The 22,534-nt window shown below is 41.2% G+C and overlaps 1 protein-coding gene across 2 annotated transcripts in view; it reads right to left on the bottom strand.

Annotated features, from left to right (window-relative positions):
- The window catches only part of ARHGEF26 (Rho guanine nucleotide exchange factor 26), an 84,925-nt gene extending 62,598 nt beyond the window's left edge, over positions 1–22,327 (bottom strand). Inside the window, exons 1-6 of one of the 2 annotated variants that reach the window (XM_054983092.1) lie at positions 22,104–22,327; positions 20,630–20,777; positions 18,947–20,055; positions 14,525–14,564; positions 11,247–11,392; positions 3,203–3,259 (exon numbers count right to left, since the gene is read on the bottom strand). In XM_054983092.1, the coding sequence (XP_054839067.1) occupies positions 3,203–3,259; positions 11,247–11,392; positions 14,525–14,564; positions 18,947–20,011 (1,308 nt within the window). In that variant the 5' untranslated portion in view covers positions 20,012–20,055; positions 20,630–20,777; positions 22,104–22,327. The remainder of the gene's footprint in view (positions 1–3,202; positions 3,260–11,246; positions 11,393–14,524; positions 14,565–18,946; positions 20,056–20,629; positions 20,778–22,103) is intronic. The other variant, XM_054983093.1, reaches the window with a different exon arrangement.
- Positions 22,328–22,534: the final 207 nt, after the last annotated feature.

Below are 22,534 nucleotides of genomic sequence, written 5' to 3' on the forward strand. Positions count from 1 at the left end.
ATTGGTAAGAAATTTAATTAATATTTGGAACTTAAGCTGCTATAAAAGTGAAAAGTTATGTTTGTTCCCGTGTTTGGAAAGGTGACATCTCTAAAAGAAGTGTCTCTGGAAAATTTAGGAAAAGTCTACAGTATTATCACAAAGATCACTGAAGTCTTTTTTGAAATACAAGAGTAAGAAAGAAACCCATTGGTTTTGTTGGAAAACCTTATATCAACAAACTTCCCAAGTAATGAAAAACCTCTAGGGATAGAAGAATTTCTGGACAGATTCAGCTCCTTGAAAGCAGTAGAAAGCAGCTGTGCCAGACGCTTTTACAGAAGGTCAGCTGGCTAAAAAGGAAAAGGGCAGGACTCCAGAATGCACATATAGCCACCCACACAAACCTTCCTAACCCATGCCTGCCAAATTTTTTGCTGTACTGCCTGCCATCCTCTTTCTCCGCCTCCTCCTCCCCTTCTTTACTCAGTTCAACAGCTACAGTAGAGTATTTGATAGTGAGGCTGGATTTAAGTAGTATGCTACCCTTAACATCAAAGATGTATCTAGCTTTTTGGCATGCAAAGATGTTTTGATATTCCAGTTAGGTTTGGGTATGGTTGGCACTGCCGCCATCTTTTAAATTATGTTGGCCCTGGTCTGCTAGATAGATAGATAGATAGATAGATAGATAGATAGATAGATAGATAGATAGATAGATAGATAGATAGATAGATAGATAGATAGACAGACAGACAGACAGACAGACAGACAGACAGACAGACAGACAGACACTAATCATACTCATAAAAAGGATAAGCAGGTCCACTATTCAAAGTCTACGCTTCACAAGCAGACACAAGTAAAGATATGTGCTCTTCTTTGTATAAATGACTGGAGGGAATGGATGAAGCCTGAGTACTATGATTCTACTTTCCCATAAATCTTCTTGCCTCCAAATTTACCCTTGCCCCCTTAGTTGCAATCATCAGGAAAGGATTTGCCTAAAGAGAGCAGCAGAATTCTGTGACTAATTTGTTTCAATCTGTTCTTTTTTGTTCAGGGACAGGCCATCTGAGCCCTGTTCTTCACTGCACTATTTAAAGATCCTTTGTTCCCGGTTCTGGTGAGTGCCCTCATTGATTCCTTCCCAGCTAAGAAAATCAAGGATAAGCATGCCAGTTTGAAAGTCAAAGTGAGATATGAGTTGGGAACTTATATCTACTCCGAAATGAAAATAAGTTTTCAAGAGCTCTTAGAATACTTGATTGGCTCAAAATAAATAGAACAAGGAACATTTGAGCTTACTGTATAATCTAGTGAGGCTAATCAAAGATGAACGATGAGAACGTATTTACCAATTACTGTTTCTTAGTGAAGATAAGTGACAGCTCCCATGAGCAACAATATGAAATAGAATTATACTTCATTTGCATGGCATCAATGCAAACAGATGTCTAAAGCTTCATCACTTATGAATGGTTTTGTAGAACTCTTTGGAGACCAAATGTGTACTGAAGCTTTGCATATGGGACTGGGAGAATCAGGTGTATTTAATCTGATGGCTGTTTGAAGAAAAAAAATGCTCCTAATATTCAGGCCAGCCTATTTAGTTCTCCTTAGCTTAGCAGATCACTGAGAGTGTTGAATTAATAAACTGCAACAAACCTGGTGGCATTCCCCACCCCCTCTGAAATCCTGTTTAATAGTCTGACCCTTTTTGCCCTGAAATATAAAATCAGTTTATTGACTTTAAACAATCCACTCTCACAAATGAAATGGCACTCAGTCATCACCAACAATTATTTTTCATTCTTTGTGAAACCTGACCTTGAAGATACTTTCTAGGAATAAAATGGGAAACTGCTTTCATTTCCCACTGGTACTTATTCTGTGTCTTCTAACAAGAGAGCAGGAAGGATTAACACAGAAATACAAAGGCCCAAGTCCTTCCAGGATACCCCCAGCAGCCAGCCTGTTCCCATCATCACTCCTCACAAACTTTTTCAGATTCTTTTCCTCTCAGTCTAGTCATTGTTCTTTTTTTTTTTTACCCTAAGCCACATGTCCTATACACCTTGATATCTGTCCAATTCAGCTGGTCTAACCCAAACTAAGTGTGAGGAGAACAGGTGGAAATGACAAGAGGGAATGCTGAGAAAGCAGAATGGACTGTACCGTTTCTGACTTAAGGTGAAGGATTATGAAAATTTTCAACTTTCATTTTTTTTTTATGCTAAGGATAACTCAAAGCAGGAATTAACCATCTGCAGCCTGAACTGGTACAGTTCATCCTACCATCTTCGGGCTCTACTACCTCACCCTCCCTCTTGCTTGGGTGAACAATTCACTATTCTGTCAGGCTCTTCTCATTCTTCTGGCAGGCTATCTCCTTTTGGCTTGAATCGCAGCTGAAAAGAACTGCCCCAAGCACCGGTTCTTCTCTGTCAACTAAAAAGACTCCCAAGGTCAGTTTCTCCCATGGGTTCTCTACACTGACTACATTCGATTGAAAAAATCTGACAACTTACACTGACAAAAGGATCTTTAGGTTTTTCCTTACGCTCTTTCACTGAATTAGTAGAACAGATTGATCTGTGGGGCAGCTCTCTTCAGATGTTGTTCAAGCAAAAAGGAAGTGGAGATTATCCATATTCATCAACAGTACAGCAGAAGCCTCTACAGAACAGAGGGGAGGGTTGAGGAGGAGAAAACAGGAGATTTTTAGGATCACTCCTCATGTTACACTTTAAAAAAAAAACAGAAGACATCCTCTCACTATCTGAAAATATCTACAGAATGGAATGTGAGGATGAGGTTCACATAACTGGATTTGAAGTAAATACCTGGAACTCCAGAAGTAGGGTGGGGTTATGGGTAAGGCCTTTTTTATACATACCACATTTCAGGCAATGGAGAAGCTCATGTATTTGCATAATCTGGGAAAAGACTCCAATCAAACCAGCTCATCCTTTTTATCTGGACCTCTGATCATTAGATACTTACTGCATACAAGATAAGGGTTTGTTTATACTGTATATATCCCTCTGCAACTTTCATTCTGCCATACTTAATATCCCAGGATATTTGCGTTAAAAAGCACCACAGCCCCATAAAAGAGAAGAAATGGAATAGAAAACCATAATTTATTGGGGCTGGTCTCCTGAAAGCAGGCAAAAGCATTGTGCTAGTTAATGATTGCGCGCTTAGGTTATTCAAATACCTCTTGTCTTTTTCTTTCTTCTTGGCTGATAGTCTGAGATAGACCATTCCTCTTCACCTAAAAGAAATTATTAATGCTGAATATATTTTTAGAAAAACACAAACTTTTTTCTGCTAAAGAATATACAAATAACCATTTTATTTATTCAAACAGACCACTACAAAATGGCTGGTGTCAAAACTGGGCTTTGGTAGTATTTTAAGTGTAGTTAAAAAATGAAATATTATTTGTAGATTTCAGGTTACCAAAACACAAAGCAACTTAATCATCAAACTAGAAGACCACAGTTTAAGATGACAGCCTAGATCCAAGCAAAGTAGGGTTGCTGGTTCCCCCTTAACTCAACAACAGGGGGTGGGGGTAGCAGATGGGCAACAGATGCTGATCTGAGGTTTTTGCATGCATGTGCATGCCCCAGAGATCCTTTGATGACTAACTTTGGGTGTAAAACCAGAAGCAATGGCATCTCTTTGGGGCCAAATCTACCCTAAGCATAATGTTTTCACTATGTTTGGAGCCGACTTGGTCCTGCTGAGACCCTGTAGCTTCTGGTTTTATACCAGAAGTGATGTTTTTGAGGCCTCCAGGGCACACACCATTTCACCGCATGCTCCAAGGCTCCAGGCCTGCCTCCTCCTCCTTTTCTCCCCTCACCAGCCAAGTGAGTAGGGTCAGGGGGGCATGAAAAGTGGAAACCCCTGCCACCACTGAGGAAGCTGGCATCCCTAAAGCAACGGCAGACTACAAAATAAAATAAAAATAAATGATTCAACTAGTTCTGTACTTCCAAGGTGGCTGAGAAGCACCATCCTAACAATGGCTTGGATCCATTAGAGTGTTTCCATGGATGGAAGTTTGCCCTCAAAATAGGACTTTCTTGCCTCCCACCTACTTCAGGTTAAAATGCTCCCCAAAATACTGCTCTTGGGGTGTACTCTCTCCTCAAGGAATAGCGGGGGGGGGGGACATTTCAGGGGGCAGTTGCTGAGGGGAGGTGGAAAAGTCACACAGAAAGACTCTGGTAGATCCATGTTTACTCAAAAGTAACTCCCACCAAGTTCTGTGGGAAATGTTCTATAATAAGTATGCTTAGGCCAGGCTTACACAAGTTTCCTACCAATAGGAGTACAGTCTGTCAGTTTATAATCTAGCATACTTTGACCACTGTACCAACACAACGCTCCGTACAATGATATTGCCCTACCTTTGCAGGAGCATTACTACAAACAGATAAGCTAATCAAACATTTAGGATCAGGGTTCAAACTAGAAATTGCTATACATGAATCTCTGCGACTGAGCAGAATGGTATTTCCATCTCCCTCACAACTAAGCAAAAATTCTTATAGAATACATTTAATTCCTTTCAGTGCGTGTTTGTTTTTTAAACTAAAATACAAAATGCCACAACATTTTACTTCTTCCTACCTCCCAACTTAACTCAATTTTTACACAGAAAGAAAGAAGTCTGTATGCTTACAGTGTTTAACTGCTATGTAAATATGCTCCTAAGCGTCTCTCCTTTCCCCCCATTACATCCTGTGATAAAAAGCTAGAACATTTACTTCACTTGGGCAGCCTACTGAATGCCAAACGAGGTCTGGACTCTGTGCCAACAGAAGCATTCAGCTAGCAACTTCTTCTTTTCTATCCAGGCTCAAAAAATGAAGCCGCTCCTGTTCCAAACCAAACCCTAAAGGATGGGCCAGCAATGTGTTCAAATCTTAGGTGAATTAATCTAAGATTAAAAAGAGATGAGACTGTGCACACAATGGTGCAAGTTTTAAGTCCACTTTCTTCCTGTCTGGCACACACTCAGGAAGAAGCTGTTTACATAGGCTAACATTTCTCTCAGATTCAAACAGTACTTGACAGTGGATTTATCCAAATCATTAATGAAAATACGCCCCAATTGTTTTATAGCCCTTGACTCCCAACCTCCATTCCAGTGCCAGTTTCACCATATCCCTTTTCATAATGGAAGAGATGTGGCCATGATGCAAAGGGCAAGAGTGCAGGGAGAGGAAAAGAAACAGCTTGTTTAATAGTTTGTCTTAAAAATTAACATGAGTTTGTCCCAGCACTGAAGAAAGGGAGCACACAGAGCTAAGTAACAGGTACATGAATGCATCCATGTTTGGTTACGAATGATATTTTTATTACATACTGGGGATCTGAAAGGACTTCTGGGCAAGGAGAGATTTTATTCCCCTTTCCTGCAGCCCTCCTCCTGCACTGGCTGTACTTCCCCCAATGGCTCCAGCTGCTACTCCCTTAGGGCAGGGTTGCCAGGTCCCTTGCTCTAAGGCATGCCAGGTATTTACCTGTGCATGCAAGTCTACGTCATTTTCAGTGTGCCCCGGAATTGAAGGGTCACACTAGGGACCAATTCTTTAAAAATCAGCTCCAAAGAGAGTGTTTCACTATGTTTTGGATCGATTAAAAAAAATCAGCCTTGGCATGACCTGTCACTTCTGGGTCACACCTGAAATGAGGTAATCACTGGGAGATGAACTAATTTGCCCATTTAACCCACATGCCGGCCAGTTTTGATGTCTTCCTCCCCCCGCCAGCCAGGTAATCAGTGCAGGGGGCAGCCACTGGGGGCAGGGGATCCCCCACTCACAGTAGGGGGCTGGCAACCCTACCTAGCGTAGTCAGGCCTCCTTTTACCTGCCACCACTTAAAGCAGAGTCAGGAAAGTTGGCATCATGTATGTCATGTCACTTCCAGGGAAAACCCAGAAGTGACACCATAATGCATGCAACACCATGTGCCCCGTGTCCCCCTCTCCAAGCTACTACCAGCTGCCTGGCAACACTATACTGTCTCCCCCTCACATCTTCATTAGCACCTCGTCCTGCCTTTAGGTCACTTGATCCATCTTCACTTCCTTCTCATCCTGCTCTGCTTCCCTCCCTTTCCTGCTTGCCCTTATTACTGGCTCCTTCTCCTCAACCTTCTTCTCAGCTCTCCTTTTCCCTTGTAGCTCCCATAACCTCATCACTTCCACCTCCTACTCCGCCCACACACACCACTGGAAAGTATCTCACCCAATGTTTAGAGAGGGCCCTTTGTTGTTTGCGGTTGCCCTAGGCAGCCCATAGAGGTAGCAAGATGTCATGATGTAGTTTTGCAAAATCTCAGCAACCCATTCTGGGTTGCCTAGACAAGCCCAGACACCATTTTTACAAATAACTGCTGAGGCCCAGACTCAAATGGAGTTTGATGAAGAGCTTAGGGTCTTTCCAAAGCATTTAGTGCTCATCAGATTCTTGAAAAAGGACCCTAAGCCCTTTAAGCAAATTCCACAGAAAACTTAAAGCAAGGCTGAAGTGTCAACATTGTTGCCCAACCTAAAATGGAAGCCAAGATCTAGTTCTGCAAAATTCTGGTCATGATTTTATTCCTGTCCCTACTCAGACATCATTGAAAGGTTTTTATATTTTATTTTATTCCGTTCTATAATTTTAAGATTTTTCTGCAAACCTGGGGGTTCCCCTTGATTTGCATAAAGCATGGTTTGCAACACCTTGCATATTTTTGATCTGCATGGCAGGCAAAATTGACTGTTAGAAACATGATTATTATTGTGGTATAATTCTATAAATATTGCAGAAGAGGGAACTGTGATGTCAAGAGATGTTAGCCAATAAATGCTGATGACACACAACCATATTCTACAAAGCATGCATTATTGTAATTGAAGCATTAGCCAGAGGAAAGAATTGCACTGTCCTAGCAAGGAAGTATTTCTGAGGACTAATAAAAGACGATACATCTGAAGAAAGTTTGCTGATCTTCAGTAGCCAACAAGTAACAACATCATCTTTACCATGCAAGAAAAGCCCAGAAAGAGTTTGTATACAGAAAAAAATAAGTGAAAGAGCAGAAGACTGAATTTCTGGGGAGCAATATAAAAGAAAATCAGGAGTTATTATGACAGGTCAGTGGCACTCAGATGCAAACAAACCCAGCTTATTCCAACTACAAGCACATGCCTCAGTACTCTCTCCTTCCCCTCCCAACTCATACAAAGTATTCTAGTAAGGAAATATGTCTATTATGTACAAATGCAGGCATGCAGATTAACCAGTTTCCCCACACAAACCAGGATCCTAAGCCTGATTAAACTTGGTTTAATATTATGGTTTGTAGGGAGAAACTAACTACGGTTAACCAACAAGTCTGTATTCGTATGCCACAGGTAACTGGAGTTACTTTCTAAACAGGATTCTTTGTGAGAGAAGGAAGGCAAGAGGGAAGCAGTATGCATACAAGCCAGTTTGGGTGTATTAATAAATAACTAATTCAAACTGCAGCTAAGTGAGTGCTGGGGAATATCAATATAAATCTATGGAGTTGCTTTATATGGCATCAGACCATGATCCACCTAGGTCACTGTTGTCTACTGGGACTGGCTGTGGGTTTCCAGGGAGTCAGGCAGCAAAGGGTCTCTCTCAACACCTGCCACCCATGTTCCTTTAGCTGGAGATGCCAGGGACTGAAGCAGGGACCTTCTGCACGGAAAGCATGTGTTCTTCCACTCCCTACTATATTCTCTTTCTATTATAAGGGAAGATACGGTATTTATCACTAGGGCTGCAGTGGAATTCCACTGGTTTCAATTTTGGTTTTGTATCAACATTTTAACAAGGTAGAAGTATATGTAACTTACATCCAAATTGAATGTTCAAGCCATGTAGATATACAATTCTTGAGACAACCAAAAGGGAAGATCATTCTCTTCTAGACTGGAAAAATTGTGTAGTTCTCTGAGCAATTCACCCTTCCCAGGAAATGCTTAGGAAAGCCAAAGTGTTTGATCTGCCTTCTAAAGACCATAATGGCCTGGGACCTGGATACCTTAATGAATGCTGCTGGATTTTAGTTGTTTTTATATCTGCTTAGAGGGTTATTTCTGTTAGATGTTTCTATAAAATGCCTCAAGCAGTGAAAAAAGTAGGATAGATTTAAATTTAAAAAAATGAAATTGGATGAAAGCTAACATGGCTATTTCCAAGCTTACAGCAAGAATTCCTGCCTTTTTTTAACCAGATGGGATGAGGAGAAAGTAGGGGAGAGTGAGGCTGAGGTAGAATGGAGGGGGAAGGGAGCAGGAAGTGAGTGATCAATCCTTGCAGGAGCTCTTCTCTTGCCAATGGGATTCTCTGGAAGGAAAGTGCCTTTTTTAAACTGCTGAAAGGAGTTAAATTAGGCAGGCTTGTCTCAGAGCAGCTTCCATTCTGCTCTGGCCTGAAGATTGAGACACACTGCCTACTTGCTGCTGTTGGATCTTTCTCTCTGACTGCAACTGGATCCTGACCTGGAGTGAGAGGATTCCTGTGGCTGCCTGCTGAGACCTGCTGTACCGGGAGGACTTCTGCTGCTGTCCAGTTTGAGAGACATTAAACTGTCTTTTAGAGGGGGGGGGGTTGGCTTGGTTGGGGGAAGGAGGGGAAGGGTTTTTTTTTACTTTGCATTTTGAAAACTGCTTTTTTGCTGTATGAGGGGGCTATGGTGTGGGGGGGGAGGCTTTGGTTTGAAGTTGGTTATATTTATTCTTCATTTTGCTGTTTGTTCTTCTGAGGAGGGATCTTTTTGTTTTATCCTGTTGTGGGCGTTTTACAGTTCCAGTTAATTGTATTAAATTCATCTCTGTTTTTGCTAGTTGTTCTTTGCAAGGGGCTGTTTCCCCCTATTGTTGGTACTTGGGGTGCTGTTTCTTTATAGTGTTCACTGTTTTGTGCTTGGTGTTATCTGCTGCCGTAAGTTTGGTTTGGTGTTTGTTGTTGGTTCAGAGTTGTTGTTCTTCTGAGGACAGGGCATGTTTGCTAGGGTGCTTGGAGCAATTTAGCCTAAATTACCTAGTGGTGTTTGGGTGTACTTTCAGGAGTAGACCCTCTGCAAATTTCATGGATTTTGCTTGCAAAATGCCACCCCCAGCCCCCTGGATAGCCCCCAGATAGTTTTCCCCATAGGGAATAATGAAGATGGGAGGTGGCTGGGAGTACCTTCTTTGGGAGGCCATAAAGTGCCCCCCCCCCGGGTCTAATCTCCCTGAAACTTGGGTTATCTTTATAGGACAGTGAGGAGTATGTCCCTACAAATCTGGTGGAATTTGGTCCAAAAATGACCCACCCCCAGCCACCAGATACACCAGTATTGAGTTTTCTATAGGAAACAATGGCCAAACATTACTGAATTTTACCTAATTTACTCTGTATTACTGAACCAAACTTGAAAATAAATTCAGTATTTGGGGAACACCATTTTTTTCTCAGTTCGGTATTACTGAACCCAAATTTATTGAATTTTTTTCCTGTACATACCCCTAAATACAATGTTACTACAATCTAGTCATCTTAACAACTTTGTAAATTTGCCCTGTTGGATAAATAACATGCTAATATATTTTGCTTAGGTGGAAGAGGATGGTTCTTTAGGATGTTAAAAACATTCACTTTTGTTGTATTTTCTACTATAAAGGGAGAAATAAAATTTAGTATGTAAAGATACTGCCTAGAATTAATATTAAATACAGAAAACCAATGACAGTCCTCTTACATCTTTAATTAAATCGCACTTGTAACTATAGCTGGCTGTATTATACAAACAAAAAAAGAGAACCTTGACCTCTCTGATATTTGCTTAACTAAGCCAACATTTGCAAAACCAAAGAGTCATGCAAATGTTATTATATCATATTGGATCAGAGTCTTGAATTCCTTAAGTAGTATGTTTGCTTCTTCTACATGGTCACTTTCCATGCTTCTCTGTAATGTTGGGATGGGAAAGATGCCCTATTTAAACTGCTGTGCGTTTTTAAAAAAGCAATTTGAACTTAGCATTTAGCACAAGAACCTGCAATAAGAATCCATAGTCAAGATATATCAAAAAAACAACTCCACTTCGAATCATGGCTATTGTCTCTGGCTTATGGTTACTTTATGAGGGTAACCATGCTTGCATTCATGTACATGTAACAGAAAATACCAGGAAGAGAAGGGGATAGAAGTCAAAGGGGTAGGGAAAGAAGTTAACATCCCTAACAACTGCACCCAGTTTACAAACTGGTTTGCAGGAAGCCAGCCTTCCCTCTGCAGCGGCCCATAGTAATATATGTATTTACTTAGCATATTTTCAGGCCACCTCTTCAGAGTCCTATTCAAAGTGGCTTACAACGAATATGGAAAACTAGTCATTGGACAGCAAAAAACTATCCATAAATCAGAGGCAGGCCATTAAAAAGCTGGTAAGATAAAAACCCAGAAATAAAAGCCTGAGATAAAAAATGTTTTTTGGTCTAATACCTAGGCCTTTTCCCCACGGTCTAAAAATAGCATGGGGCTCACGGAAGGCTGCCGGCTTCCTCACACGATTTTTGACACCATTAGTTTACAAAACACCACAAACATGATTTGTGCCGTGCGTGAAGGAAGCCAGCAGCTCTGCGCTAATTTTAGACCATGAGGAAATAGCCCTAAAAAGAAAGTAAAGTAGGTGCCAGGTGAGCAGGGCAGGGCACATATTCCAAAGGCAAGATGCTGCTACAGAAAATATCCTGTTTCTAGTCACCACCTGCCTCACCTCCAAAGGAGGGGGCACAGAGAGCAGGACTTGGGATGCAGATCTTAAGCGGAAGGCTGGATAACATAGGAGAAGTTGCTGAAATATATTCCCTGGGGAATGGTGTAAAAATAAATTGTTAATCTTTACCATTTTTATGTTATTTTCATTAAAATCTCTCCATATGGCTACTTTACTGAAAAAAGGTTCCAAGAATTTTAAAAGTGATGGGTCTTTTGTTTGTATAAGTCACATCAAATCAGGAATATAAATTTGGCAGCTGTGTTTCTTTGTCAATTACAGCTCTCAGTATTATCTGCATATCCATAAACATTTCACCCTGGGAGGTAGTTCAAAGGCAAATGAAAGGCCATAAAACCTCCAAGTTGAAAAGGACACTGACAGATAAGAGACTAGTTTACATGCACCATTTCATTTAAAGTTGGTTTGGGGCTACATAACTTTATGGCACTTACCACAGACAACTGACTCCATGTTGATCTCAGAGGTTTGTATTGAATAACTATCTTTTCATCTGACTTCTGTTCTTTCGATTCTACCTCTTCATCAGAATCTATATCTAGTGCTTTTTCTTTGTAGTTCTGATACAACACAGCATTTTCTACAATACCATGAAAAAGAAACTGATTTGAGAAAACTTTCAGTTGTACAGAAATAACAAAATTATGAGTATCATTCCCACACCTCGTGGACAAAGACAGACTCTTGTTTAGGACAGATAACGTCACAGTAGATATTACAGTAACAATGGATCACTGTATCACAGAAAATATGCCTTCCAACCAAATTCAATATAACTTGTGTTCTTTGTTGAAGAAAATGAGAAAAAATTTTATTCTCCTTCAGCTTATGTTTGTAAAAAGCAGCAGAATGAAGGACTTTTGCTTTAACAAAAAGCTGTGTGCATTCCAAACAAGCACAGAATAACATCTTGAAGCAGCATTTATTTTATAAAAGTCAAGTTTCTAGTCCTTATGATAGCAAAATGTGATGGCAAAGAATATTCCTTACAACTAGTAGAAAACCGAACAGATCATACAAAAATAAGCAAATTTGTATGTGCATTTTTAGTTTTATAATGTATATAAATTGCTAAAGCCAGCTTTTCTTGGTTGTTTTATTTAATAAAGGGTAATGATCCAAAAATCTGATAATCTCAAAATAATATGCTGCAAATCCACAGTAATATAAAATAAAAACAGCATTTTACATGAAAATTGCACGGGTAAAGGCCCATGGACTCTCCCAGTAATGAGAATTCTGCATTAAAAATCCCAATTTCTGAAACAAATTCAAATTCTGGCACTGAAAGAACTTATCCAGCTAAATTGGCAGATACGAACTTTATCGGATGTCATTAACTTGGACTGCTAATTCAGAGCATCTTTTTGGCTTTATTTTAAAAGGACTTGAAACTTGTTTCATTGGGCTGGATCCCATGGATCTGTTCTACAAGTGGCAGTGATTTCCTTCAATGCAAGGAATGTCCTGTTGGTATAAGAGGCTGTGTTTCAGCAGAGGTCTTCCTGAGTTAGCAGAACAGATCTGCAGGAGGCAGATCCCTGAACAATGGAAACAGCTATCAATTCCTCTCTGCTTTTTTCAGCTCTTCAATTCAGTTATCCAGCGCACAAGAGGAAACCTTTCCTCACCTGAGCTTTCCCATTAAGTGAAGAGCAGCTCTACAAAATGCAAAGGAATGCTCATACAGAACGCATGGATTGAAATAAATGGGGAAACCAACTGGTACATATGCTTTGCATGGACACGACATGTACATGACACGTAGATCGTAACAATGGACTTCCAATTTATTTATTTGAGAAAATGTATTATTTAATCATGTTCTGTTTTTCTCCACATGAGGACCCAAAGCAGCTTTGTACCCCAAACTTTCCACTGAATATATCAAGCTACAGTTTAGCTAACAAAAACATCACCAATAAAAAAGCAATAAATAAAATAAAAATATTTACTTAGAATATTTCTTTCCTGTCTTATCTCCTTGGACTAACAGCTAGATGGTAGTACCATTTCTTCTGCCCCTTCGCACTGCATAAGTTATTGCTGTGTCTAACAGAATTTGACAAATATAGATAAACTACTTTACTTGCATCCCAGAATCTTCTCTTAAAAGTATTACAGTTCAATTCTGAGCAGAATTATACATTTCTAAGCCTAATAACTTCAATGGACTTAGAAGGTTGTAACTCTGCTTAAGACTCCACTGTTAGAAGCCCAATTGTTAGATGCCTCATCAATAAAATGATTGATAAGCAAAACACGATTTTTACACATTGTTTTTGATGGCACCACATGCTAAAGCAGAAAAAGCTATTCAAGGAAAGAAAAAGAAACTAGGGGCAGAGGTTTCAGCTAGCCAGCCATATTTTATGGAGACAAAAATATATCTGCAGCAGAGTCCAGAAGAGGTCACGACATATATTAGAATTTAGTACTTTGGAAATAAGCCTGACCAGAGTATGCAATGATACAGATTAGAGAAGTCTGTATAACTTTTGTTTTAGCATAAGAATACTGAATAAGGCTTCAGGAGTCCTTCAAGCAGCCAAGAGAAAATCCACATTGATAGCAGATTAAGCTATACTTCAGGACGTCTGTTCTGCAATCCTATGCACCCTTGCTTGGGATTGAGTCACATTTAATTCTGTAGGTCTTATTTATAGGGATTGCAATATCTGTATTGCAATCCCTGCTTTTCCTTTTTCTCTTTGAGTGGAAAGAGAATGTGAATTTGACTTCTCACTAGGTCAGCACCCACTGCTTTTAATTTCTCAGATTCATTTCAGCAGCAGTAACCTTTACATCTTGGGATGAAGGCCTCGAGTTTATAAAGTGTAGGAAAATGCATGTCATTAGTAAATATATAATATTAGTACCAACACATAAAACATTGCTCTGGTTGGTTCACAATCCAAGCAACAACAAAAAAGCATTAACATTATGTAACATACGAAACACACACTTTATACTCATCATTGGTAAGCGGATGATGTCGTTTCCAGCTAAAAGAACTGAAGCATGGCACGAAGAAACAAGGTCAAAACTGGCATTAAAAGTTTGTTTTATGAGGCAACGAAGTCAAAGAATCTTAGCCAAAGTTTTGACAGAAGTAGCAAATGTAAAAATAAAGAAAGAGGGAAAGCAGGATTTGTATGAGAAGAGTCATAAAAGCAAAGTGCTAATTTGCCTGAAATTCATGGAGAACTCTAAGCAAACAATAACCAAGCAACTTCCAGGAGAGCAAAGAACGACGAAGTATGAAAAGAAGAAAGATCTTCAGGATAGATTTAACACACAGTCAAAGCAGATGAGATACATTTCAGCCAACACTAATAGCATGCAGCAAAGATGAAGGAGCAACAGTACAACTTTATAAAAGGCAAATGACAGAGCAACATACACAAAGTAGGAAACACAGTGCAATCTGATGTATCCAAAAACTTACATATTTTGAAAAATTTAACACAATTATCATAATCTTTCTCAATATTCAGAAAGGATGGGGAAGTGCTGGTTTACGTGACCTCATAACTGATTTCTTCAACTTTGCCCTTAAGCTGAACTGAAAGTGCGATGACACAATGCAATCAGTTCAGGTAGCACAAGACTCTGCTTGCACAGAACAACTTGTTTCTGTTTTCTTCTTCATCCTCCTCCCCCCCCCCTTTTTTGAGGCATCACTCCACACAGTCCAAAAACCAGCTCTTACCTTCTCCATCAAATGTCCCTTGTCCTTTCAGCATTTTCTTCTAAGATTATATTACAAGGAGAGAAGAGGAGAAAAGAACAACAGTCAAAATAAGAGTAAGAAAGTGGCATAACAAAAAAATCTGCATTTCATGATCTAAGACACATATCTTAATATAACAAGCAGATCAAACTGGCAGCTGCCTCCGCGATGCAGCTCTAACTCTAGAAAAATTCTGGCCTGGTTCGAGCCCTCCAGACCGCTCTGAAAGAATGCGTACGTCAACCTGCTTCCTTTATTGAAATTAACAGAGCCGCTTTGCAAATGAAGGAATTGCACATGCCCATCAGATTAGATCACATGGTGCATTTTATTTATGAATAAATTCTTCCAAAGGAGTGGGGGGAACACTCAGTTCATTTTGGTAGAGTTCAGTAACATGCAAGTGATTTCATTAGTTTGGAATCATATTTAGAGCCCACAACAGTCACATAAGAAACAAGACAGGCTTGTCTTGTATTTCCTGTATAGCACTTAATCTGGAGCAGTCATTTCTAAACTCTTTAATTCAGGCCACTTACACATAACATTTTACTGATATGAGTCTATACTAGTGTAAAAAAAACTGTGAACACTTTCATGGGTGGTGGGGGGGGGAATCATGTAACAGTCTATTTTGCTACATGTCTTTGGAGGCTGCAACAGACATGCAGCATTTTACCATACAATCTGGTGAAGCGAGCTCTAGCCTATGAAAGCTTACATTTCAATAAATCTATTAGTCTATGGGGGTTTGGACCTAATCACGAAAACCCAACAATGCCTACTTGTGAAGATGCTGGTAAGTCAGCAAGCAAAAGGGGGAGGGGGGAAGATGAGATGAAGGTGTACTTAGCCAGACATCTAGAAAGCAAAAAAGAGACCCAGCATATCAGAGGCATGTTTCAGCCTTTGGGGGAGAGAACTGCCACTGTGTGCTAGGCAAAAGAGTCTGATATAGCTCCTATTTGGCACATGTGCTAGAGGTTTCCTGACTCAGAGCCAAGCTACAAGTGACGCCTGACACAGGTTGGACACTTGTCAGCTTCCCTCAAGTTCTGATGGGAAATGTAGGCGTCCTGGTCTTTCAGCTTGGCTCTCTATTCAATTAAAGTTTACAGGACCACCCTCCCACACCCAGCGGAGGTTAGGGGGACACCCGGCGAGAGCCTGACACCTGCACTCCTCTCAACCACATGTTCTCCCTCCCATAAACTGCGGCTCTGTAAACTTCAATTAAATGAAGAGCCAAGCTGCAAGACCAGGATGCCTACATTTCCCATAAAAACTTGAGGGAAGCTGACAAGTGTCCAACCTGTGTCAGGCGTCACTTGTAGCTTGGCTCTTAGTCTGTTAAAGGTGCCAGAAGTCTCCTTGTTGTTGCAACAGATCAATGTGGCTAGCTCACTGGAATATGCAATTTCAAGAAACTCTGCAGACCTTTTAATCCCCCATGATTAAAAATATCCAGGTCCTGAAATATATCAAAACTGTCCAATCAAAATTGTCAGCAACCATACAAGTCCGGGAATACATATAATTTAGAAGCAATAAATAAGTATCAATTTTTTTACATATTTGTGCAAAATACAAAGTGCAAAGTGCAAGTGAATATTCAATAAATACGAAGGTTATAAATACAAGCAATTAAATAAATCTATTCATCTAAAGTCTGTCCAAGTCCTGTATTCATTTCTCATCAGTTCATGTCTCAATGAGTTCCACAGGCATAGGAATGGAGAACATTAAGGTGGCTTCCAGTCCAAAGGTGGATAAAAGTGGGTGTGCCGACGGGCTTATGCGTGCATATTAAACATTCCCGTTTCGTATCTTGGTTGCTTAGCTTAACTATCCGGGGTTTCCCTTTGTGCTGCTGCTGTCAATCAAAATTGTCAGGCTGTTTTGAAAACTCCTTTGTGGCCTCTTAATTATATTGCTTTTGTCCAGAAAGGACTGGTATATTAAGGATTTTAATGACTTTTAATTGGGAGTAGGTACTGCTACAGTGTAGTGTAGTGTAGTTAGAGTATTGGACTAGGATCTGGGAAACCTAGGTTCAAATTCCCGCTTTGCTATGGAAGCTCACTGGGTGATCTTCGGTGAGTCATACTCTCAGCCTAACCAACCTCATAGGGTTGTTGTGAGAATAAAATGGAGGAGAGGAGAATGGTCTAAGTTGCTTTGGGTCTCCACTGGGGGAAAGGCAGGGTATAAATGAAATGCATAACTAAATAAAATGCTGAACTCAATGGAGCTTACTTAAAAGCGTTTAAATTTAGGATTAAAATAAAACATTGTAATTTGAGTAAAGACATAACAGCAAAAGGAGCTAACATGTAAAGAACTATTATTAATTTTTAATACATCTTTTGGGAGGCATGCCTAATGAGCGGTTTTGAAGGGAAAGAGATGCTCCAGCCCATCAGCTCCCCTCTTCCCCCAACTAAGATATCCACCCCCTGCCAATCCTTGTCAATCTGTACTCTGAGATCCACCCTGGTTCAGCAAAATGCACAGCAGGAATCTTTCTATCTAGTGCAAGAAGAAAGGATTCAGTACTTTGAAGATACAGGCTTTTCAATTCCAGAGCACACAAGCGGTGCAGGAAGTATACTGATGTGATTTAAAACTGGTAATTCCACAAAAGAATGTTCACGTCAAGATATAATTGAAAAGTCGTTAGGTAAATAATACTTCCAGAAGCAGCACAAAGAACTCGTGTACTATGGTGAAAAGAAAACTGGATCTAGCAAGATATGAGAAAACTTTGTTCAAATCCCCAGTCAGGGCCAATTCTCATTTTATCTATAAGGTATGTGTATCATGTACATTGATGTTTGCTGTGGTGAATGCACAAAAAGAGATGTATATTATTAAGTCAAAGAAGCTATAAGAAATGTAACAGATGTAATAGTAAAGGGAGGGCTCATAGTGGGTCTTGAACAGACTTCCTACAAGTTTCACAATATGAATGCTAGACACAGTAAATTGAAGAGGAATGTACAATCCATTCTTTAAAAAAAAAATAATTTCAGGTAGGTAGCCATATCAGTCTGCAGTAGAACAGCAGGATATGAGTCCAATGTCACCTAACAGACCAATATGGTTTTCAGGGTGTAAGCTTTTGAGAGTCAAAACTCCCTTCTTCAGATTCAGGTGCCACTGGACTCAAATCCTGCTGTTAAAAAAATAAGTTTTTCAAAAATCAAATGACAGTAAAGCTCAGCAGCTAAAGAACTGATTTAAAGCATCTGAGTTTAGACTGGAATTGAAGGGGAAACTTTACAATAATAAAACTATTTCCAAAAAGGTGATGAGCTCAGGTCTCACTCAACCGTCTCCATTTCCATGTAGCTGGAAATGGACTGCTGAAAACTATGGGACTATAGCCCTCAGATACTAGACAGGGGAAGGGGTTGCAGAAGAATTGAGATGTGTTTCTTACTTGATGCCAATAAACTGCTGCTGAAGGAAGCTGGGAAAACAGGCAGCAGCAATGCATAAAATACACAGCACCAACACAACCCTGTAGAGAAACATTTCTTCCTACACTAATCACTAATCCAATTCCAGATCCACTAGCTTATTTCCTGTTCATTTCCACAAACATACCCCATTCTCAAAGGAGAGAAAGAAAGTGCCCTGCAAAGATCCAGTCATCTCTGACCCTTACCTTCCTCCATAATTTCCTTTTTTTTTAGCTGTCAAGTTACAGCGGATTTATGTTTTCAAGGTAAGGTATGTTCAGAGGCAGTTGGCCATTGCCTGCCTCTGCATTGCAAATCTGGCCTGTCTCAGTGGTATCCCATCCAAATACTGACCTGGGCCAACCCTGCTTAGCTTCCAAGATCTGACAAGTTTGGGACACACTGACCATCCTGGTCAAGGCCCATTATTTCCTCATTGAGATGAATTTCTTCTATTATATATGAGCCAGTACGGATGAAGGAGGGGACATAAAAGAAAAGTTCTTAATTCTTCCTCCAGAAGAATTAACAATTAATTCCTCTTCCAGAATATAGTGTGCAGTGCCACCAGATAGGAAAAGGCACTTTTGCATAAAGAGCACACTGACAAAACTTCCTCAGTGAGTCTACAAATGCTACATCTGTCTTCAACCTGTGTCTTAGCGTGCACTGTAAGATGGGCATCTTCCTTTCTCACCTGACAATATTCATCACAGCAAAGAAAACCGCACACTTAAGTATGATTAGTGTTTTGGCAGATAGCTTACGGGATGGCTTTGAGCAAGTTGGTATCTCTGCCTAGCCCAGATCAGAAGACTGTTGGGGAATAAGAACACTGCTGTAAACTGCATGGAGGAGTTGTACAGGTAGAATTCAAGCATCCTATACAATTAAGATACACCGTGATATGTTGATGGAGGATATTCAGTTTACTTACCTTTATTCTTCCTAAACTAGAGAACTTCTCCTTGTCTTCAACAACTGCTTTCAGCACAGGCTGAGACATTCTGTTTTTCTTCTTAAAGTTGGCTGTATTGTCAAACTCAACACCACTCACAACGGCTCGCCGATATGAAGTGGACCTCAAACCACGCCTCAACATCCCTGGACTATCCACATCACCTTCTGCTTCTTCATCTTCTTCAGCTACCAAAGGAGCATTAAGAGGCTCCACCATGCTGCGAACTTTAAGAGCCCTTCTGTTTGGCTCCACATTTTGGCTATAGTATTTGTTGCTTACTTTTATTTCAGAAGCCAAACTCTTAGGGATGATCTGTTGCTTCCCCACTTTTAATGCAGCAAGACTATTTGTGCTCAAAACAACAGGCTGTGCTTCTGTGAGCTCATTCTGATTCGATGGCAGTCTTTGGAGAGGTAGATGTTGCTGTTTGGAAGGAGCAGACAAGCAAACAGGTGCCTTCTCTGGAGCTATAGGAGGCTGGTTTGGTTGGCATGCTGAGGCAGTGGTTGTTTTGTTGTTTGGTAAATGCATGCTTTCTGTTGGAGAAAATCCAAGGCTCGGTGTGAAAACAATTTGCTCCTTCTCAGGGCTAAGCGATGATTGATCGGAAACCTTTGCTGAGCAAATCAGTCTACTGCCTGATGGATTTATAGAGCTGCCAGCTGTACAATTTATAGAATTGTTTGCAACCATTTTTAGGACTTGAGGTGTCCTGCCAGAAAGCCTAGGGGTGAGAGATTTGTTCTCTGGAAATTGAACCTTCTCGTTTGGCACTGAACTGAGGCTGCCGCTGAAATGCAAAGTATTCTTCTCAACAGATTTATTGACTGGAGAAGTAATTATTGTTTCAGCAGGCTGAGTTAAAGTGAACATATCCCGGTCTTCCACAGGAAAATCAGTGAAGAGGACCCCAGTGGAGCTCTGGTAGGACTGGGGCCTGGCATTGTTCTTTGCATGCAAATTGACTTGGTGGGCTGTCCTCCTTCTCCACAAGGGTATAACATTATTGTTAGAAATGTCCACTTCATTTTGCCCCTCCATAACCAACTGCTAGGGTCAACCCAACATTGGGGCAGGAATACTATCTGTTATTTTTAACAAAAAGACAACAGGAAGTTAAAAAAAATCATTCCGAAGCAACTCACAATTTGAAAATCTAAGGCTATAATTTTAAATACACTTTCCTGGGAGTAAGCCCCACTGAATAGAATGGAATATACTTCTGAAAAGGCCTGCTTAGAATTGCTCCCTAAATTTATATAGAGAAAGATGCCATCTATCCCCACAAAAATAATACAAGCTCAGGGACTAGCTTGTATAGGGACAGTAAAGTACTGGAAACTTTTTTATGAGATTCGCATTTTTAAACCTAGTTTTAAGGTATTGATGGTAGGCAATTTCTTTATTCCACAGACATATATCATAAGAAGAAACTTTTTCTTTGAATAACAAAAGGAAACACCTGTGACTGCTTTAGAAAAAAGAAATAAAACATGTAAATTTTTTAACTGGATCAAATTCTGTTGGTGAAAGAGTCTGTGTTATGTTACACAAAAGTTTTTATCAGTCAGGCAAGTGAAGAATTCTTTGTATTATCTAATGGTAATGCAACACCTAGAAAGGATATTTTAATACTGAGCTGGAGGAGGGGATACTTACAAGTAACCATGCAACATGCTGCAGTTTTTCCACCATGCACATATAACCCACTGTTTTAGTTCACACTGAAAAAACTTGACTTTGACACATGGTGATACTCAGCACCCATATCATCAACACATATTTTCAGTGCACTTCCAGGTACTCTCTACAAAGACAAATCATGAATGAATGATTTAGTTCAAGGAAGAAAGGCATTGCTTAAAAATGAGGGCTGAGGACCCAAGGACCCACTTTAAGTGCAGCCAAGGGGTTTTCTATAACCAACAGTCCCCCCGCCCCCCAAATGCCATCGCATATCACAAACTGCTTTCCAAACTCTTCGGTTTGAAACAATCTGCCACTTGGCACTTTCAAGAAACACAAGTCCAAAGTCCCCAAGACAGCACTTAAGGGCCACATTTCCTTGGCTCAAGGACTCAAGTTCACGTCATAAATATTCCTGATACAGGCAACAGAGCAGCGCCTACTGGCGTTTTTAACACACGTGCATTTTATGGCCTGAGCTTGCAGAATAAGAATCTACTTCACCAGTCGCTCCTATCATAAAAATGTGTTTGCCTTTAAAGGGCTACGAAACTGTTGTTTGTGCATCCGCAGGGCTCCTCTTCTAGAAATCATTCCTCATAAACATAATAAGGCTTTGGAAAAGGGGTATTTAACCATCTGTTTCAGTTTAGTTTGATTGTGATAACCTATTTGTTATTTGGGGGGGGGATTACTATCTGCAAAACGGTAGGGAGGGTTTTATTCCCCCCCCCCTTGGCTGAATTCCTTCTTCCTCCTGGGCTCTCCCGCCATTCCCACGTCTCAACACAGCCACTGCCAATAACTGGGCACTCTCTCATTGTCCCCCTCCTTAGCATTCCCATCGCGTTTCTCTGTAGTCATTCAGCTTCCCCGTCAGAGGTTTATTGGAGGGCGGGAGCGTAGCGGAATGCCCATCCGAACTCCATTTCCTGAGGCGGAGAGAGGAGTTGGGGAACGTCACACACACACCCTCCGCCAGGTAAAAGAGCGGGACTGGAGTCCAGTGGCACCTTAGAGGCCCACAAGATTTCCAAGGAATGAGTTTTCGAGAGTCAAAGAAGGGAGTTTTGACTCTCAGAGGCTTATACGCTGGGAATCGAGTTGATCAAGGTGTTAGTGGATTCAAACCCTGATGTTTTACTGCTGACCTGGACCTATCCGCGAGGCAGGTAACCCTTCCTTCAGATAGTTTCAGGTGGGCAGCCGTGTTGGTCTGCATAGAAGAGCAAGATTCGGGTTCAGCAGCACCTTAAAGACCAACTAGGCTTCCAGGGGGCGGGCTTCTGCGCGTCAGAGCTCCCTTTGGAGTTCCCTTCAGCCCAAGCTGCTCAGCGAAACTTTCCCAGGAAAGCCGCCCAAGGCTGCGCTAAGCCCAGGCAACCCCGCGCACCCCCGGTCGCTCCTTCCCGCCAATAAGGACCCCGCTCCTTCCTCTCCCTCTCACCTCATGGCAGCGCGCCCTGGCACAGGAAGGGTCGGGCGAGTCTCCACAGAGCGTCCCGACCTGTAGCTTCTTCCCTCGCGCTCCTTCCCGAGAAGGCGGGCTCCCCAAAAGGTCTGCGCCAAGCCGCCCCTGTCCAACCGCGGTCAGGACTCCTCGCGAGTAACGACGCCCAGCTGCAACGTGACCTCTCTCCGCGGCTCTGCTCCCCCACGCCCGGCACTCCGCCGGACTCCGTCTCCTAGCACCGCCTTCGCCGAGCCAAGCGCCGCCTCCGAAGTCCCGCAAAAGAAGAGGCTGCCGCCCTGCGGGTGCCTGGCCAGATGCTGCCGCCTTCGCTGACGGCGGGAAGGCTTTTCGTCCCCGAGATCCTGCTATAGGGCTTGAGCAAGATTCGGGCCCAGTAGCACCTTAAAGACCCACTGGATTCCCAG

This window comes from Eublepharis macularius, chromosome 6 (genome assembly GCF_028583425.1).
Source record: "Eublepharis macularius isolate TG4126 chromosome 6, MPM_Emac_v1.0, whole genome shotgun sequence".
NCBI classification, from domain to species: domain Eukaryota; kingdom Metazoa; phylum Chordata; class Lepidosauria; order Squamata; family Eublepharidae; genus Eublepharis; species Eublepharis macularius.